Source organism: Phymastichus coffea, unplaced genomic scaffold, assembly GCF_024137745.1.
Source record: "Phymastichus coffea isolate CEN01 unplaced genomic scaffold, Cenicafe_Pcof_1.1 PCOF00004, whole genome shotgun sequence".
NCBI lineage: Eukaryota > Metazoa > Arthropoda > Insecta > Hymenoptera > Eulophidae > Phymastichus > Phymastichus coffea.
This window is the reverse complement of record NW_026706815.1, coordinates 10021314-10042262: the sequence shown is the minus strand read 5'-3', so window position 1 is coordinate 10042262 and position 20949 is coordinate 10021314. Positions and strand designations below refer to the sequence as shown.

The window sequence follows — 20949 nt, the reverse complement described above, 5'->3', positions numbered from 1 at the left end:
CTTCTTCACGCTTCAGACATCCCCTCTTGACCTAATATCGCAGCGGCATGTGACACGGCTAATCGGTCACGCGTCTGCCGCGAATCATTGCCCAATACCGGCACTTGTCCCTTATCTCTCTCTCTCTCTTTCTTCGCTCTCTCTCCTTTACTCTTATTGTCACCTACGCTGGCCCCACTCTCGACTCGCTGATCATTACTGGCGGCTGAAAGAAAACAAATTGCATTGGGCACACTCTAGAATGCATCCAACGTCGGTTGCTAGGCCAGCCGAGAGCAGAAGAAGGGGAGGGAGCGGCGCACGACAAAACGTCGTCGCCTGCTCCCGTCACAATTTGTACAAAAAAAATTCTGTTTCATCAAGACAATGCACGAGTGCACACTTGCTTAGTTTTAATGGCTAAAATTAAGGGATTGAAGTTCGAATTAGTAGACTATCCATCGTATTCACCAATGCTGAATATAATACTGCAGCATTACTCTGCATGAAAAATGTGCCTGTGATGGTCTTAGAGCATGTCCAAAATCTGCAAGCTTGTAACTTATAAGCTTCTTCGAATGACGCCATTTGAATTCATACAGTTTTTTTACTACGCCAAAGCAGATTATAAAAATATCTTACGAAAGCTCAATTGATGATGCTCTAATCCTCCTGTTGTGCCTAATATTTAAAGAGTCATGCTTTTATTCCTACTAACTAAAATAATCTTGAAATTAGAAGATACTCAAATACAAAAAGGTATCTTTTATGCAATATTAAGTACTTAATAAATTTTCATCTTAAAAAAAAAATAAAAAGTTTTTATGCGGTGAAATTTATATTTATTATAGCTGCTTTAGTAGTTTTCTAAAACCTAAGAGTGGTGGGAAAAAACATAATTTTTAACGTTTTTATGCTATATTTAAAAATTGTTAAGTACTGTTCTTAGATTTGTGATCAGTATGTCCAAAAATCCGCACATATCTTACATACAAGCCGTTTATTTTCGACAATATCTTCCACTATATTATAGATCCACCATCGTGAATTTTATAGATCTAATCTAAAATGTTTATAATTAGTATCCCCCAAAACCCCTCATACTAACATTGTTGTAAATCGGTAGATTTTTGAAATTCGGTCCGGAATTTTGAAAACTAACCTCTGATGTAGATTCCACAACTTCTAAATCCTTAACATTAATGACAGAAAATATACACGTTGGTATTGTGCTCCGGCCTAATACTTAAAAAGTAAACTTGTAAACACCTTATAATTATAAAATTTACCGAGTTTTTACTTGAAAATAACACACCAAGAATAGTCTATATTTGCTTTTTTACATAGAATATCACAGTATTTTTTTCTCTTCAAAATATTAAAATTTTCGAAATATCATCCAGCATATTGGATCTCCCAACTTGGATTTTGAAAATCTAACTGCCAATTCTGATTCATTGATAGTCGAGACCCTAGATAGTGAAGTCGATATTTTTATCCCATGGTTGTAACTCTTTAATTTATGCAAGGTTAAACTTGTGATGCATTTTTGAGATTAGAAATATTAGTGTTGTATTGCCTACATTATGGAAATGGACTTTGTTTTGTCGGATTTATCTCAATATAAAGAAAGAGGTAGAAACGAAAGATAAAGAATTCTGTTCTTTTTCTCATAGATTTTTTCACATTTTTAACGGTTTTACCAGTTTTTTGAGATTAGAAAAGAAATGTGATGAGATAGCTAAATTTTAATAACAGAATCGTTTTAGAAGGTCAACATTCGATGGATAGCATTATAACACTTCAAGTATAGGATACATTTTGTATATGCATTGTATTGCATTTTTTTTATAAAAATGGAGTACTTTTGGGTATGATCTTGAAGCTGCTATAATGAATTTTGCAAAGGCATATACAACATTAGAAAGGAGACATCCTAAGTTTTAAAATGAACCATCAAATTGTAATGGAGAATCTCGGCTAGGCCGATTTCGTCCGTTTGGCTCTCGCAAATGTCCGCGCGCCGCGCCAAGCTAAGAGTGTGTGCGTGGGGCACGCACTCTCCTGCTTTGTTTTTATTTTGAGGTGCTGGTACGGACTGAGCTGACGACTGGAGCTATCGAGATGGCACGGAAGAAGAAGAAGAGAGAGAAAGAGAGCGCTTTAGTTGCGAATCGCTGCGAAAAATTCGTGAGAGTATCTGCTAGGCTTTGGGCAGAGAAAGTCGCGCACGCCGATTAAATCGAAACTAACGGTTTTTCGGAGTTGGCCCCGTAACCTCATCAACGTTTTTCGTTTTTCGGAGACACGCCCGGTGCGTGGACGAGTATTAGAGTGTGTGGCTGGGTTGCGCCCAGCCGTGTCCCGAAGGATACCCGGCACCGGTGCATGTGGGTAACCGGCGAGATGCGCGGGTGCGTGCGTGAGCGGGCTTTATCGTTGCTACAGTACCGAGCAATCGATGGGCAGCGGAAACAACAACAATAGCAATCAATGAGCGAACAACGGATTGAGGCAGCAATATTGGTAGAGGAGAAGACGAGCGAAAGTACAAACAGCGACGACAATAAACACTAGCGAAGCGGCCAGCGAGAAGGAGCGCACTAGTGACGTCACACTGCAAAGCGTTCTAGCCGTCAGAGAGGCTGAAGGTCGAGGTCGGTGCCGTGTTTTCTCTTGTTTCTCTCTCTTGCATGTTTGAGCGCCAGCTGATGGGTGGTAACGCGGCAGATCTGCTGGCTACCCCATTGATGGAATAACGGCGGAAAGTGTTCGTCGGGCATTTATTATAATAATTGGTTTTAAAAAAGGAATCGGTGGCTGATCAGCCTGCCGATTCATCTTTGCGTTCGTGTTTGTTACTGTGCCGCTCGTAGTATATAGGCGTGAGATCGCCGTCTTGTAGTCGATTGTTGACGATTAAAGGATTAGTGTGTTAATCCGCTATTGTGTTTATTCGCCGCTGTATCACTCCTCATCCCGACTTCAAATTTGTGCATTTAACGGAGTTGTGCTCGACGCGTTATTCAGTCGTGGAAACATCTTTTGCTTCCCGAATCCCTAATTAAATAATTTGTGCTGACGGCCTCGAGCTATCCAGACTCAGACGGGAATGATCGCATATTCTCCGTTACAAATTTTTAAATGGTTGCGTAAATTTTACGTAAATGAGGACTATCACAAAGTTTTAGTGAATGTGAAAGATAAATTGATTCTCATAAGATTAAATAATGATGTAATTGTTGTTAAGCATTAAACAAAACGAGTTGATAATCGGGATGTTTATGAAAGCATTAAGATTGACATTACACGTCTCCAGTAGCTTATGCCGTACATGATTATATTGAAACCTCATAAAATCAATCTGCTTGATTTTTTAAACAAAGAATGGAACATTTTGATGAGATTTTGCAGTTAAAAATCATGAGTATCCGAAACTACCTATGAATAAAAACCATGTCTGGACGGAAAAGAATGCATATAGTATCTGGAAAAATCACGCTGTCATTTTAGCATTTCAAACTTCTTGAAAAAAATGTTAAAGCATCAAATAGCAGCCTATTTGATCATGGCATCATTAAAAATGTAAAATTTTACCTCAATTTCTACTATTATCTATATAATATGTAATAGTGTCGGCCGCTGATAGTCGACAATTTTAATACTATTACCAATTATTAAAAAGGGAAGGCAAGGGAGGCAGTGTATCGCTCCTAGCAAAGTAAAAAGGAAAGATGAACACAATAACTGAATGCAATTTGAAAGAACGCACTTTATTACAGAGGCACTACCATGAGTACCGGCGAAAATTATACACATTTATATATACAGGGTGTTCCAGACCACCCGTACACCCCCTCTAGAATCCAAAATAATGGATTAATCAAAAACTGCTTCAGACAAAAGTTGCTGGGCTTCGAGGGGGACATATCCGTACGACCTTGGCTTTGACCTTGGAGGTCATGTTCAAGGTCATTTCAAGGGCAACTTTGTTTTTTTAAATAGGAACCCCCATTTTTGACCCCGGATTCGGAAAGAGCGGGAAATTTTACGTCCAAAACGGTATTTTTAAATTTTTTTTCATGGCCTTCAGAAGGTCGATTTAAGGTCAAATGCTTGAAAAACTGCCTAAAAGCGTTTTTTTAATTTTTAAGATATCGAAAAATGACCTCTACAAAATTTGTTCAGAACAGAGTGGGCCACCCAATGCACCAAAAACCTTTGACCTTTAACCTTATTTTGAAGGTCATTTCAAGGTCGAAGTGTTTTTTGTAATGGAAACCCCTCTTTTTGACCCCGGATTCGCACATAGCGCGAAACTCAACACAATACCTTATCCAAACGTCGAATTTCGCGCTATGTGCGTATCCTGGGTTAAAAAGAGGGGTTTCCATTACAAAAAACACTTCGACCTTGACATGACCTTCAAAATGAGGTTAAAAGTCAAAGGTTTTTGGTGCATTGGGTGGCCCACTCTGTTCTGAACAAATTTTGTAGAGGTCATTTTTCGATATCTTAAAAATTAAAAAAACGCTTTTAGGCAGTTTTTCAAGCATTTGACCTTAAATCGACCTTCTGAAGGCCATGAAAAAAAATTTAAAAATACCGTTTTGGACGTAAAATTTCCCACTCTTTCCGAATCCGGGGTCAAAAATGGGGGTTCCTATTTAAAAAAACAAAGTTGACCTTGAAATGACCTTGAACATGACCTCCAAGGTCAAAGCCAAGGTCGTACGGATATGTCCCCCTCGAAGCCCAGCAACTTTTGTCTGAAGCAGTTTTTGATTAATCCATTATTTTGGATTCTAGAGGGGGTGTACGGGTGGTCTGGAACATCCTGTATATATATATATATCTTAACCTAATTAACACAATTATTAAATAGGATGGCCAGCACGTGAGCGCCTTACCATCCTATTAACCGACTCAATGACAAGAACAATAAATTAAACTATTTGTGTCGGCCCGTAAGAGCCTGACACAATACGCCAGTCGCGGATGCCAGAAAGAAAGGAAAAATAAATGATTGAGAGAGAGAGAGAGAAAAGAAGCGGTGACCTAAGTGACGATGATGAAGAAACGTGCAGGCAGACACTCGATGCTCCTTGGTAAATCTTTGGAAAATTCAGCAGGACTGGCAGCAATAAATTACTGAAAGGACGCAGCTCTCCGCACGATGACCAGATTGCACCGATAGGCTGTCAGACAAAGGAAGGCTTCTGCCTCTGCTGGTTGTAATGCGTGCTGTCGATAGCGAACTCTCTCTCCTAATGAGCGGCGTTGACTACTGACTGATGCGTGAGAGCCGCTCTCTCTCATACCTTCTGCCACCACTCACTTCACTAATTTAAGGCGTGCAACACTGCCGAACTCGGCTAATGCAGCACCTATAGACCGGCATTCTTAAGACGCACTCTCTCTCTCTCTCTCTCTCACTCTCTAGCCGGCTCGCACTGTAGTAGGGCGCTCTCTCTCCCTTTCTTGCTCGGGTACTAATGCTGAAAAACAAAAGCAGGTATCAGGCACTAAAGAATAAGAATGTGTTTGATGCCAGCTGTGAGCCCTCGCCAAGATCAGAGAGAAGGAAGGGACGCACGATGTTGGCTATGACCAGACTACACCGTTACAGATAATCTCAACATCTATATCGATAAAAACCGATGTGCTTTGTTGTATGATATGTATGCTAACATTCAATGTTCATACTATGACAAAGAATCCGAATCGATGCTGCAAAAACTTGAATTTAAAAACCACACCAGAAAATATTTCTAGAGAAACTACGATATATTGCCTGATTTAGCACGATTGCTTTATATAGCATAATCCAATAACTAAAAATGTGAAAAAATAAATCTAAAGGAGCAATATACTTCAAGAAGCAAGTGTCTATTATATAATTTGAATGATTATAATTATTATTATGCTAAGTTGAGGTAACATAAGGCTAAGTTTTACTTAAATAAACACGAAAAATAAACTTTACATGTATTGTTTCATTTTATATACTCTTTCCGTTACTCCATAAAAAAATGATAAAAGGGAGATACTGGTAAGAGTGGGGATAAGTCTTCTGAGTGGGAGAGGGGGCAAGTAGATCAATGCCTGGTGAGTCGATTGATAACTCTCCTCTGAAACATGTATTGAAAGAATAGTCTGTGTTAAAGCGTACATGTCATGAAATGGTGAATAGAATAGTAGCTTGGTGGTCGATGCAGCTCCACCTCTAGTACGTAAAACAAAGCTTGGTACTACTAAAAATTCGATAAGGATTGACGATGATTCACACCTCTATGAGATAGCAATTAATCAAGCTATGTTAGTATACAGCTCTCTTATTTTTTTCTCGCTTTCACCCTCTTACTCTCTCTCTCTCTCTTTCTCTGTCTGTCTGCCTGTCTCTCTCTCACTCTTTCAATATAATAAAATGTAATAAAATAATAATATGATAAAAATAACAATATATTTTCATGCTTTTACATTTGATGATGTGCTATTACCTCCACTAGGAATCGTAGTGAAACTTATTATATCACCGGAAAAGCACTTGTCTCCGCCGATTTCTACTGATTAATTTGGTAACTTCACCGAGACCACGACTCAGGCAGTTGTCTTAACATCAGCAGCAGCGTTTGAATTTTTTAATTCTTTAATTTGAATATAATTATTTAATTTAAGTTTTTAAAATAATAAAAAATCATTGTTTATTTCAAATACTCCCTCTTCTTAAACAAATGGGTGGAAGATATGACTACCATACCCTTTGACCATTACGTCGATCTTGACCACCGTACTCTGTGGTACCATACTCTCTGGTCTCATACTCTCTGATCCCATACCTCTCTTGTCCCATATCCGCCCATTCTCCTACTTTTATCAATAATGTTATTCAAGTGAAGAAGCACGAGCAATAAAATCTGCTGTTTCTTCAGTCTTCGAAAATCAGTCTTCTAAATCTAACTTCAAATCTAGGCTATAATAGTTTATGATGAAACTTTCATCTTCCGAAAATTTTAAATTAAGGTAGCATTTGGTTCTTGAGATATCGATAGTCAACGTTGTCAATTTTGCATGGGTTCACCATTCAGTCACTGTTTGCAATTTATTACATACAGCAATAATTTTTTTAAACTTAAATAATTATAAATTCTTTCGTTTATTCTTACCTCAATTATTCCAACATTTCATAATTTAATAAATCAATATAAATAAAGTACAACCTAAATTCTAATAATAGAAACCATCTTTGCGCGAAAAAATAAGATGGAATTGAACAATACAATTTTTAAGTAAATGCTGATATTATTGCTATTCATGAAATTAATAATATTATTAGCTAAAAAGTACGTATTTAATAAGGAAAAGTGATTCACCGCTGATTCCTATGATACAGTAAATTCTTCATAATTTTCTATTTCCCTTTTATTTTTCTGTTTACAAATGTAACAATGTAATCTTGGAATGAAAATATATTCTTATTAGAATATAATTTATTAATACTATTTCTCTAAACTAGTATTTGTTAAAACTATAAAATCATTTTTTTAGATTTAGAACTAATTCTTTTAATTTCATAAATAGTTCATATTTTATATTAACATTTATTCCAAATATCTCGTATAATTTTCACGTTATTATCATTTTCTGAAGATTATTTAGTCTAATTCAATGTAGAAGAAGTTTAATAAGTTGAAAAGTCTAATATGATTTGTATTACACTACTCGTAGCCAGTCGTTGTAGCCTATAATAATTTGACTACGAGAGAAATCAGGTACACACATATACATATAATTATATGCCATTAAAATTACATTTGCAACTTTATTGTTAATAATTTGTTGTTTTTCTGTCAATAAAGCCTGAAGAGGTCAGCAAATGTGCTGACGAAACGTTGCTGAATATAATTAAAATTAAGTGAATTTCTATCTCTCACTATTTCCCTTCTTTCCATTATTACAAAATTTATCATTTAAGAAAACTTTAAGGGAATCAAGACAGTATGTTACGTATTAAATAATATAGGATTTCGAATTCATGTAAAATTAACAACTTTGACCCTCGATATCTCGAGAAGCGAATGCAGCCTCAATATGGAATTTTCAAGAGATTAAAGTCTGATCATTAACTATCATTTAGTATAGATTTGAAATTAGACTTCAAAGGCTGCCAAACAAGCAAAATATGGCTTGTTTTTGCGGTCATTCTTGTATTTTAACTTTCAGAGATAGTTTTTTCTATCTAATATAACAAAAAGTGCGATTACTGATCGAGTTCATATTGACACTATATAATAACATACAATACGAGGATAGATCAATAAGTCCTTAGAAAATCCAAGAGATGGCGCTCAAAGCATCCCAACTTATATTTCACTAGCAAGCGTCACTATTAAATAGAGTGCTGCCAAAGTTTCAGCCAGATCCATCAAGTAGTTCTGTTTTTATCATCGATCAAAGTGAACAACTTTTGTTTCTTCTTAACAATGGATAAAAGTGAATTCCGAGTGGTGATGAGACATTTCTATTTAAAAGGCCTTACACTGAAAGAAATTAAAGTTAAGTTAGATGCAGTTCATGATGTATCTGCCCCTGTGTTTGCAATTGTTTACAATTGGGTAAATGAATTTAAACGTGGCCGTACATCGACTACAGATGAACATCGTTCAGGCCGTCCTGTAGACCTGAGCACTTCGGAAATGATCAATAAAATCCACGACATGGTGTTGAATGAAAGAATAAAACAATATAATAAAAATAATATTTTCATAAACTTTTTATTTTTTATTCAGTTTTAATTAACGAATTTATGTTATTGATAAGCTTATTAACACTGAAGAAAACTTTTCTACCCTAAAAAAACAAAATTTTCTACGAATATTGTACACAATTTATTTCATTTTTTTTTTCAGACAACATATCTTCATTATACGTGAATACATTACGTATATTTTTTGTGTATGACGTTTATGTACGTATATTACGAAATATGTAGGTACGAAGAGATGAAGTAACTTAGCGGGAAATCGATGAAAATCGACTGGTACAAATGATGAATTTGCATGGATAGCTAAACTTATTAATAATTCTGAATAGTTTTGTAATAGTTTTGAAACCAGCAATGTTAACCATTTGTTAGAAATAGAATTTTCTAACTTAGATACGTCTTGCATTAGGTAAAATTTTTGTTGAAAAAATAATCCATTTCTATGTATACAGTTCTAATACTAATATTCTTTGGAAGGTATTGTGTACGTTAAAATAATTGACATTACAGGATATTTAAAAAATGACCCATGCTTTTAGGGGCAGTACTTTTCAGAGTGCAGTACTTTTTAAGTCTACGTAATCTTCTAATATTTCAAGAGTATGTATTACTGTAATCTGAAATAATTTTTATTTTTTTAATGAATGTTTATGATGATATTTTGATTTGATAGAAAAATTGCACCTGACTTTTACTAATGAGTCAACATAATCATTTCTATAGAAACCAAATTAAAACGTTATCCAAATTCAATTTCTATTAATCTACAAGTGTTGAGCTTTTAGAATTATTTTATTAACGAAATATTAATTACGCAGAATTATTATTATAATATATTTTGCCATCTTATCTGAGGATGCCTAGTTTTTCTATAATTTTTCCAGAATAATTTTCATCTATTTCCCGCTGAATTCTTTTATTCCATATGAACAATATATGAATATATTTCCGCCTCCGATTTTTCTGTAACTATAATATATTGTAGAACATAAAAAAATAAAACATGTATTTTTTTTATCAGCAGAGAAGCGTTTTTGGAAGGTGAAAATGACCCTTAAAAATCACCCCTAAAAAGAAACTTTCCTTAATATCTTTAAACAAAAATTGAATATTAATATAAATCCAACGCCAAATTATTTGTTATAAAATAGCAGTTCTATGATAATCGTTTGTACCCTATAGAGTTGCAACCCTTAATTTTTTTTATTCTATTTTATTTATTTATTTTAAGTAAAAATATTGCTTGTTTTTACATTTTTTCGAGTGGCAAATTTTCGAAATCACTTAAATTAAATTAGAATAATCATTTTTGTAAATAAAATGGAAATATTCAGTCATGATGTTTTGGGAATTTCTTTACAAAATTAATTTATGAAGGTTTAAGTAACTTATATTCACAAAATTTCAAAGTTATTAAAAAAAATATTCCTTTGTGGAGTAGCTGTGAAATTTACAAATAAACGAGCTTTATATATATTTTAAGAAGTGGAAATAATAAAATGGTAGTTCTATGATGATTTTTTGTACCCCAAAGTGTTGAAATTGTGACGTCCGGGTCACTATCTCAGGTACGTCTGAGGCGGACGTAATCTCAGGTGCTCTATTTGGTTTGCGTGCGTACGCTTAAACCAGGACGAGCAATTGGAGAATCAGAGCTTTTCTACTTCGCGTTTCGCGTAAAAAGAGTGAAAAATAAAACTTGACTACAAGCCTTCCATCAAACACCAGGGTCCAATGGAATCAGGACTTGGATGTGAAAATCCCAAACCTTGCCGGAATTATCACATAAAAAGTATTTAAATTTTGTTTAACGGCGCGACTGTCTTATAGAAAAGTATCCCAATTCCTGCTGAAATACTTATCGAAGACTTATTCTCACGAGTTTCGATTGGCTACTCTAATAAGAAGAGGAAAAGGAGAGATAATGATAACAATTTTTAGTTTCAACTTACTTTTTCTTTTTATTCAATGTACTTGATACTTGGACACTGACTACAGTTGACTGATATAATTGACTGGTACTTGGAGAGATGAATCTGGACCTGGCACTTGGTCGAACGAGGTAAACTTTGAAGCTTGCGAGGAGCGAGAGAGTGGACGATTTTCGCTTGCGCACGCCCTTTTAAACCGTGGGGGTGGTTGGGAGGAAAATCCCTCTTTCAGTCCCTCAAAATTTGGGAAGAGTGGAAATGCCAGTAAATTCTAATTGGCTGATCGAGATTTTCCCTCCTTTTCTCTTTCGGATTTCGGGCCCTAATTGGTTCAGGGGCGTGGTGAGAATTGGGGGCGCGCGTACAAGAGTTTGGGCCCTATCTCGCTAGATGACTCTCCAAGTACCATTTTCATTACAGATTTTCTTATAATTATTAATTTATTTATTACGTAAAATTATTACAATTAATTCTTAATAATAACGCAATTTTTTCAATATTTAACATATTTTACGCGAAAATCTTTGATCCTACATATTTACAATTAGTAACTTAAATAATTAACTCACTTCGTTGTTTAAATAGTATGGAATGAAATAGGGGCATTATTTAATTGTGGACTATATAACTGATTTGCTAAAGTTCATTTAAGTAACTGTTTTTCGACTATTTATCTCATTTTCTAATTTATAATTTAAAACTTTGAGATATTTTCGATAATTGCGCGGTAACTATGTTTCTAATCAAAAAGTGTGTGGGAGGTTTCAAGAAGCTGCGAAATTTTCCTATCATGCTGTTATTTTCCCGATTCATTTGTGTAAAATTAATTATTAAGATTTTTTTTTTATATAGCAAAAGTTTTAGCTTCTAAAAGTGGAAAACTTTTGGGTGAAATCGAATAACAGGATGCAGGCGGAATTCCGCGGCTCCTTTACTCTATATCTAAACCTACTCAAAAAAAACTTTACGATCGTTCGAGGTAAAATTTGGAAAGCGCGCGACAAAGGGACGGCTATTTTCACGTGTCCTCCAGCTGCTTCAGCTGAATGCTCTCCCTTTACGGAGTTAAAATTTAAGCTACGCAAAAGTATACGAGGAAAAATAATTTATGGATAATAAACGGCCCGACGTTACAAAATTTTTACACTTAAAAAGTTTCTATTTTCGTGTGTTAAATTTCTGTGATAACTGTTACTGATAGATACTAAAAAGAAAAACAACGTTTCTGAGGAGCATATGGTATTTTTTTACTTTGTTAAGCTGCTTTTCGTTTATCTAATTACTCTGATAACTTCTACTCTTATCAGTATTAGATTAGTCGAATGAGACATTTCAACAATAAAAACCAATATCTTTCAAAAGTGTCTAGCAGTAAGTGTTTATATTTCAATTGTGTTAATTGTAGGTATTCTAATATCTGACAAGAATGAGAATCGATTCAGTGAATATAATTAATCTTCTACAACAACATTCCAAGTTATACAAGAAATTCCGGTTATCTATACAGAATTAGAATTAAAAGGAAATATTAAAAAAATTTTTTTGAATACTATGGAGATAATTCACTCGAATTTGAAGAAGAATTTAAAAATTGTGAAGCGATGGCCGTTGAAGATAGCATATGGTACAAACAGCCTACTGTTTCTGATGAATGTACCGCAGATGATGAAAAATTAAATTATGAATACAAAAAGAAAGCAGTTGAATACTGAAGATCTGCAAAGACGAGAAATTTACGCATCGACACTGTTAGACAGAAGTATAAAAAAGTATTGTCTAAACTACAATTACGTAGTTAGGCAAACCAGATTAATAAAGACGGTACTTATATGGAAAAATGAAATGTAATTTCTGAATTTGTACTATAAAATCTTAAATATTCTATAAAAGTGAACAATATTATTCATGATACTGATCTTCGCGAATGGGTATTGCAAGCAAAAAATAATATGGGTTTTCAAGAGGTACGATTTAAAGCTGCAGATTTTTGGATATATAAATTTAACAAAGAGTGTAGAATAGTTAACAGAAGATAAAACAAATTTATTCCAAAGAAAAATTTGCGCGATGAGTCAAAGTTAACAGATAAAGTTGACTAATTTCTAGATAATACACGAAAGTTGTATTCGTGAATATGGAGAAGGTAATACCTATAACTCTGATCGAAGTGGATTTGAGTTAGAAATTTATTCTAAACGAACACTACAGAAGAAGGAACAAAAACAGTTAAGTGTGTTGTTCAATCAATTTCTGCAATAACCTACAGCTATACGACGATACAACCGACAATAAATGCTGAAGGAAAATTACTTTCGCCCCTTTTTTTAGTTATAAAGGAAACAAAGGAAAAGTTCGGACCTATAATACCAAAAAATGTTTTTAAACCGCTTTATGTTTAAGTGATGGCATAAAAATATGGTAAATTGATTAAAGATATGTGAAATCTAAAAATACTGATTTTATATGATTTTTTAAGTATTCATTATATTTACAGAACATTTCAAAATATGGTTTAAAGAAGTCTTTTATCCTGATGTGGATAGTAAAAGTGTACTTCTAATAGATTCGTGGAGTGGAAATTGTCCAGAAACTATTCGAGAAGCTACTGTCAAAGATAAACAGATCCATCTATTAAAGTTACCCAAAGGTACAACATCGAAGATACAACCTTTAGATGTTTTTGGTTTTAGAATTTAGAAGAACTGTGTAAGGCATTTCTCCGATAGTGTGATATTATTAAATGAAGATGTAAATTTACATTTGAGGAACAATGGTATAAAATTATAAGCGATTACTCACAATCAACTAATTAATGTAGATATGTCAATCTTTTTAAGTACAGTTAGTTTAAAAGTAATATGTAGATAAAAAACCTATCCATTTTGAAAAGCATTTTGAATTTGGATTTTCACAAGCAGATTAAACTTTACGAGTATGTGAGGTACCTGGACGTACAACTGTTGCTGTTATTAGATATTCATAGTGTCGAAAATCTTTATGACTTAATCATTATTTATAAAAATTTCATTATTGTACAAACTATATATTTTAACTAAGAATATTACACAACATGCTGAATTGTTTTCCATTTAAAGTTGTATCATTGATATATCAGCTTACACTTGCATGAACAAAAGAAGAACATTTTATAAATTATTATATAATTATTTTAGTTTTTATTGATAAACGATCATTTGCTGAATTACTAATAAATGAAATAAATTACGCTTTTTCTTTCTGAAATTGTTACTACTTTTTATAACTAGTGTCATCTTGTATATTTTGTTTTCTTTAGAGTTACATTTGTAATGCAGCTTTGACTTTCTGTATTACGTGTAAAAAAATTGCAGATAAAATATTTTCATTTCCAATAGTTTTAGATATTTTTTGCAATAATATATTGAAATTTATTTAAAATAAATTTAAAATTTCTTGTGGATTATCAGGTGAAAAAATATTTTTACTAAAAAATGTAACAACCCCTTAATTCACAAATAATCTTCATAAAACTATACATATATTAAAAAAATTAGTATTACAATTATATGAATATTCAAATTAATTTTTACAATATTCATAAAAATAAATTTTCAGAGAAAATTTGTCGAAGTTGTTTTCACACTTTCAAATACATATAAACCTTGTTTAACTTTAAATTGCCTAGGTATTCCACGACGAAATATTTGTTACTATCTTTGAAATTTTGTGAATAAAAGGGTAAGTATCCCCCATAAATCGATTTTTTGATGAAATTCCCGAAAAATCTCGACTGAAACTTACCGTTTTCTTTACAAAATTGTATATTTTAATTTAATTTGAGCGATTTTGAAAAGCTGGTACTCGAAAGTTGTAAAAAATGTAATATTTTTATTTAAAAAGATTAGGGGTTGCAACCATATAGGGTACAAATAAATGTCATAAAATTGTTATTTTATAACAATTAATTTGGCGTTGGAATTATAACAATATTTAATATTTTTAGAGATATTAAAAAAAGTTTATTTTCAAGATTGATTTTTATGGGGTGTTTTCACCTCCTAAAAACGCTTCTCCGCCGATAAAAAAATACGTACTCTTATTTTTTTATGTTCTATAACATATTACACACACAGTTCCATAAAAATCAGAGACGGATCCCTTGCAAAGGTTGCTTGTAAGTAGTCAAGCTCAATATCTTAATTATTCGTTTCCGAAATCTTGAATTTCAAAACCTGAAACTTCTAATAATACTCTATGATATATTAATCTTAGGAGCCATTACTTTGGTCGGAATGCCCAAAAATCAACAATAAAACAATTGAAGAGTGCGAAAAAAGTTCCGAGACCGCCTATTTTTGGTACCGCACAACACTTGATGCAGCACCATCAATTGAAGATGGTCAGAATCTTAAATGGTGGATTGTCTTGTGCCTTCTTCTCAGTTGGTTCGTTGTTTTCTGTATCGTCATGAAAGGCATTCAGTCTTCTGGAAAAGTGAGTATCAAAATTTTTTAAATTATACTAAATATTGCAAATATGTAGCGGTAAGAAAAAGGTCCATTTTTTTTGAAAAGCGAGTTAAGTCATTTTTCAGATTTTAAGACATGGTATATTTATATCATATTATTAGAATTATTATTAGAATCATTATTTGCAAAAAAAATATTTTATTTGGAATTAAATAAAATTGAAATAGAACAGAAATCTACAAAAAAAAAAATTTACTTTTCGTTAATAAGTCATACATATATAGTTTAAAAGCAACATCAACTTTTGCCCCCTTATAAAAAAGTGATGGATACCATATTGAAGCATTTTATTCGTGATCTAATTGGCTAAGATATAGTCACGTTATATGCTGTTATGGAAGCAAACATGCATGTCGATGTGATTTCGAGTTGTAATTTTAGTAATAAAAATTTATTTTAATTGATACAGATAATTTTGAAGATAATGAAAATAAAAAAAGTATGCTACATTGTTATTTTTTACATTCATTTTATAAAACTAGCAGCGAGTAAATCGTTTGATAAAAGCGAGAGGTTATTATGTTTTGAAATTATTCTCATAATCTGATATTTGAACGTGTAAGATTGAAAAAAATTTTGTAATACCGTAATCTATATTAAAAGAGTAGGATAAACGTTTAATAGTAATTTAACCCATATGGCTGAAAAGAACTATAGAGATTGTTTATATCTGTTTTCGATATGATAATTCATGAATTTGGAATACGCGGAACTGTTTTAGTAATACAAGTTTTTCACTATGATATGTATTTTGTAACAAAATTTGAAAAACCACCTTTGAAAAAAGGGATTTATTACGTTAAATATGATAATTGATATGACGAGAAATGAAAAAATAGATAAGAGCGCGTGAAGCGCGTTCAATGTCGCTAGTAACATAAATTTTGTATCATACCATTTGTTACTTTTTTGAACATTATTAGCTTCGACTTTGTCACTACTTTTTTATTTTTTCCACATTAGAAAACTGAATAAATTGTGGTCTACTTTATCTTTTCATATGTTTAGAATGTATATGCGTAAACCTTTCATTTACCTAAGCAGTAAAATAATTCAATTCAGCTGTTGACTAGCTGTCGCGCCGAGTTCGGGGTTTTTACAATATTTTACGACATACTCTGCAATAAACACTAATGATTACGCGTGCCCTCTAATTTTTTTATTTTAGAAGAAAAACTCATTCCACCATCCTAAATTTGCGTTGGTTCCCAACTACCCTTTCCTGAATTTCATGGGTAGGATATATCTTCTCTTGATGTCCGAGAGAAATATTTATGCTTTAGGGCGAACGAGAAATCGCTATATTATGTGAACTAGCAACCAGCGCACAACTAAGCCTTATGCCAGTTTTGCGACCTACATCTGACAAGTCACATTATATTTATATTTTATAAGCATAACTTATACTTTATAAGTTCTTGTTATTCTGAATAAACTTCCACTAGGGTTATCCATATTTATAATGTATTGATAAACATAACTTATTTTCACCCGTTCATAAACCTGAATAATCCTTCCATTTCATTACTAAATTAATTTTTCTAAGCTGAAACGTTTGCAGAATATCTTAGTACAGTATTCATACCCACCAAAAAATAATCTCCGAACAGTAAGAAGAAATATTACTGGAAAGCTTAGATGTACAAGATAGCACACCAATCAAATCAATAAAAATTAAGGAAGTATTGCAAATAATTAATAATATTAAGAATAGGAAGGCCTCCGGTTTTGACAATATTACAGGAAAAATGATTAAAATGTTACCTACAATAGCAATTAGATTTATAACATTTGTTTACAATGCCTGCTTGCGTCTCTGCTATTTTCCCACTCAGCGGAAAATAGCCGAGATAATACTAATACCTAAACCTGGTACAGAAGCAGGAAATCTAATATCGTATAGACCCATCAGCCTTCTACTAGTATTATAAAAAATTTTCGAAAAATTAATTTAAGCCAGAATTGACTCAATCATAATAAATAAAACGTTGATTCCAAACCATCAATTTGGTTTTAGGTGTAATCACTCCACGATAGAGCAGGTGAATAGAGTGGGTACGAGGAAAGCCATCGAAGAGAAAAAGTACTGACTGATATTTTCCTTGATGTAGCCCAGGCATTCGGCAGAGTATGGCATGAAGGGCTGTTACATAAGCTTAAAAGTTTTTTTCCTGTACGTCACTACGAAATACTGCGGTCATATCTGCAAAACAGGGCATTTCAAGTTAGAATAAATAGGAATTAATCAAAACGCCAGCTAATAAGACCTACTGTACACCTCGTACTTACCTAAATCTGAAAACATTCTAACAGCAATATACGCAGATGATACAGCAATTCTAACAACACACTCAGACCCAACAATAGCATCAGAAATAATAAAAAAATACATTAATAATCATCTTTAAAATTGGTTCAACTCACGGGGAATAATAGTAAACGAAAGTAAATCAATAGGAATCAAGAAGAAATTTGTATGATGTTCGCTGATACGAGTTGATTTTCACTTATTGAAATTAGAACAAACGAGACCCAACAACCGCTGATCTACGAGAAAATAAAAAACAATGGGAAAGCGAGAGCGAGAAATTTTATACTTTTAGGACTCGCTCAGCGCAACTCACTAGAATTTCTTAACCATTCAACCAGGCAAGTTCGTCTTTCTCTAATTATACAGGGTGTCCTATTATAAAGGAACCACCCTGAAATTTTCTACGGTTGGCGTTCTACAAAAATTGTTCAGATAAAAGTTGTTTGGGACAATGAGGAACCCTCTCTCCCGCGTAAGGTCATGTAGGGGTCATATTTATTATTTTTTTCTTCTACGCACAGGGATGATCGGGCAAGGGTAAAATTAATTTTAATAACCCAAAAACTCAAATAACCTAATAACCCAATAAACCAACCCCAATAACCCCAATAACCAAATAACCAAGTAATTTTTTTAATAAAACCCCCATTTTTTATCATGGATTCGGAAAGAGCGGGAAATTCTATGTTCAGGTAAGGTATTATGTGTGGGGTGTGGTCAACCCCCCCTCCTATCCCACCGGGGCAAGGGTGAGGTCAATAATAATAATAATAAATAATAAATAATAATAACAATAATAATAAATAATAATTATAATAATAATAAATAATAATAATAATAATAATAATAATAATAATAATAATAATAATAATAATGATAATCATAACTCAATACCCAAGATAAATAAGGCGAGGTAGGAATGCCCAGTCATTGAAAGCGAGGTATTGATTACCCAGCTAATTAAGGCAAGGTGGGAATGCCCAGCCAATGAAGACAAGACGATGACTACAGATAGAGTTATGATCAAGGTTGTTGTGGGAGCGCACAGCTCTCTCACGGCCAGAGTCGGCAACTCTCCTCTCTGCCTGACCGATCATGGCTCGGCGCTGTGCCTTAGCTCGCGCGCACGTGCGCCAGTCCGAACTTGCTACTCAAGCCGAGCACACCTAGCTGTATATCTGATTTGGTGCTAAAATAAATCTCTTGCTTCAAGACCGAGTTCTCTCTCTCTCTCTCTATCTCACCTTCATCAACGTGCCTGGGACCTACACCAACAGAGCGTTGGGAGACCTTAATTTCGTGTTCGCCTATCTCGACGACATTCTAGTGTTTTCTTCTTCGCCCGAAGAGCACGAGATCGTTTTCGAGTGACTCAGGAAATTTGGCCTGCGACTTAACCTTGCCAAGTGCGAGTTCGGTAGATCTAAGATTATCTTTCTTGGCCAACTCATCGACCAGCATGGTTCCAGGCCCTGACGTGAAAAAGTTCAGGCAATCATCGATTACCCTCAACCCAAGACAATTGTCGAGCTTCGTAAATTTCTTGGTCTCATCAACTTCTATCATAGAAGCCTGCCTCACGCAGCCACTGTTCAAGCTCCGCTGCACTCGTTCACCCACGGCTCCAAAAAGAATGATACCAGAGTCATTGATTGGTCACCCGAGACTGTCGAGGCATTTCAGAAGATCAAAGACGCCCTCATGAACGCTTGCCACCTTATTCACCCGTCTCCCGTCGCTCCAATTCGATTAGTTACGGATGCATCGGATTTTGCGATGGGTGCAGCTCTGGAACAGCTCATTGACATCGACTGGAAGCCACTCGCATTCTCGCAAAAATTGTCGTCATCCCAGCGTAACTACAACGCCTACGATAGGGAACTTACCGTGGTTTACGAAGTGATCAAGCACTTCAAGTATTTTCTCTAGGGCCATGCGTTCAAGGTTGTAACTGATCACAAGCCGCTAACCTTTGCTTTCTCTCAAAAGCTTGACAAGGCCTCTCCGCGTCAGTGTCGCCAGCTTTGTTTCATCTCACAGTTCACCACGCATTTTGAACACCTCCCTGTCACAGCCAACGTAGCCGCGGACGCTCTCTCGCGCATAGAGATCATTTGTCTTCCTCTCAACTTCGAAATGCCCGAGCTGGTGCAGCACCAACAGCACGACACAGAGTTGAAAGAGCTCCTCGAATCGTCTAACCACTCGCTTAATCTCAAGAGCATTGAGTTTGGTCACAACCACAATTATCTCTATTGTGATCTAACGGGCAACATAATTCGCCCCTACGTTCCGAAAACTTTTCGTCAAAGAGTTTTCGACCTTTTCCACTCGCCATCGCATCCTGGCCCCAAGGTCACGACCCAATTGCTTAGGCAAAGGTACGTATGGCCTGCAATGCATCGACACATCAAAGCCTGGTGTCAAGCTTGCCCCGATTGCCAACAAGCGAAAATCTCTCGCAACGTCAAGAATAAGCCTCTCAAATTTGAGGCTTCTGACGACCGTTTTTGTCACGTCCACATGGATATTGTTGGGCCTCTCAAAGCTTGCGAAGGCTATACTTACATTTTGACCATGATTGACCGTTTTTCGCGGTAGACTGAGGCGGTGCCTCTTAAAATTATTGAAGCTTCTACCGTTCTTCGTGCGTTCCAGGAGCATTGGGTCGCGTATTTCGGTGCTCCTCCTTCGGTGCACCACCGATCAGAGTGCACAATTTGAAGCGAAGATCTTCAACGCGTATCTCACCTTTCTGGGCTGTCAACACAAGCGGACCGCCGCGTATCATCCTGCCGCCAACGGCCTTATTGAGCGTTGGCACCGCAGCTTTAAAACTGCACTCATGTGCCACAACAATCCTGATTGGCGAAGCGTCCTTCCGACCGTGCTTCTCGGCTTGCGCACAGCTGTGCGTCTCGACACGGGTGCGTCCCTCGCTGAATTTCTCTATGGAACCAGCCTCCGCATTCCGGGTGAATTTTTCATATCCGACGACTTTATGGCCAATCCTCAAATATTTATTGAGGATTACCGCGAGAACATGCGTCAGCTCAAGCCAGTGCCAGTAGAACATCACCATGGCACGCGTCCCTTCGTTTTCAAGGACCTCGCTTCGTGCACGCATGTTTTTCAGCACTCTCCAGCAGTCAAATCTCTCGAAAGGCCCTACTCCGGACCCTTTAAGATTCTCGAGCGCGTCTCAGATCGCGACTTCAAGATCGATGTGAAGAGGGTGCCTAAGGTCGTATCGACGGAGTTACTTAAACCGGCTTATTTTGTTCCAGAAAGTCTCGGCAATCCGTTTTTGGACCTCTCTGTTCCGTGCGTTGATCCCAAAGGGCCTGTTCCCTCTTTAAAAACTTACTCGCAATCAGATCAGCTTCAGATTCCTCGCCGAGTTCGTTTCGATCCTAGTACTAAGTAGCATTAAGTTTTAGTTTTAAGTCAATTTTT

The 20949-nt window shown here is 35.0% G+C and overlaps 1 protein-coding gene across 3 annotated transcripts in view; it reads left to right on the top strand.

Moving 5' to 3' along the window:
* Positions 1-20949, top strand: part of LOC131666866 (sodium- and chloride-dependent transporter XTRP3) — a 1010463-nt gene that overhangs the window by 282134 nt on the left and 707380 nt on the right. For all 3 annotated transcript variants that reach the window (XM_058939879.1, XM_058939892.1, XM_058939888.1), the window contains one exon: positions 14926-15147. In XM_058939879.1, coding sequence (XP_058795862.1) covers positions 14926-15147 — 222 coding nt within the window. The remainder of the gene's footprint in view (positions 1-14925; positions 15148-20949) is intronic.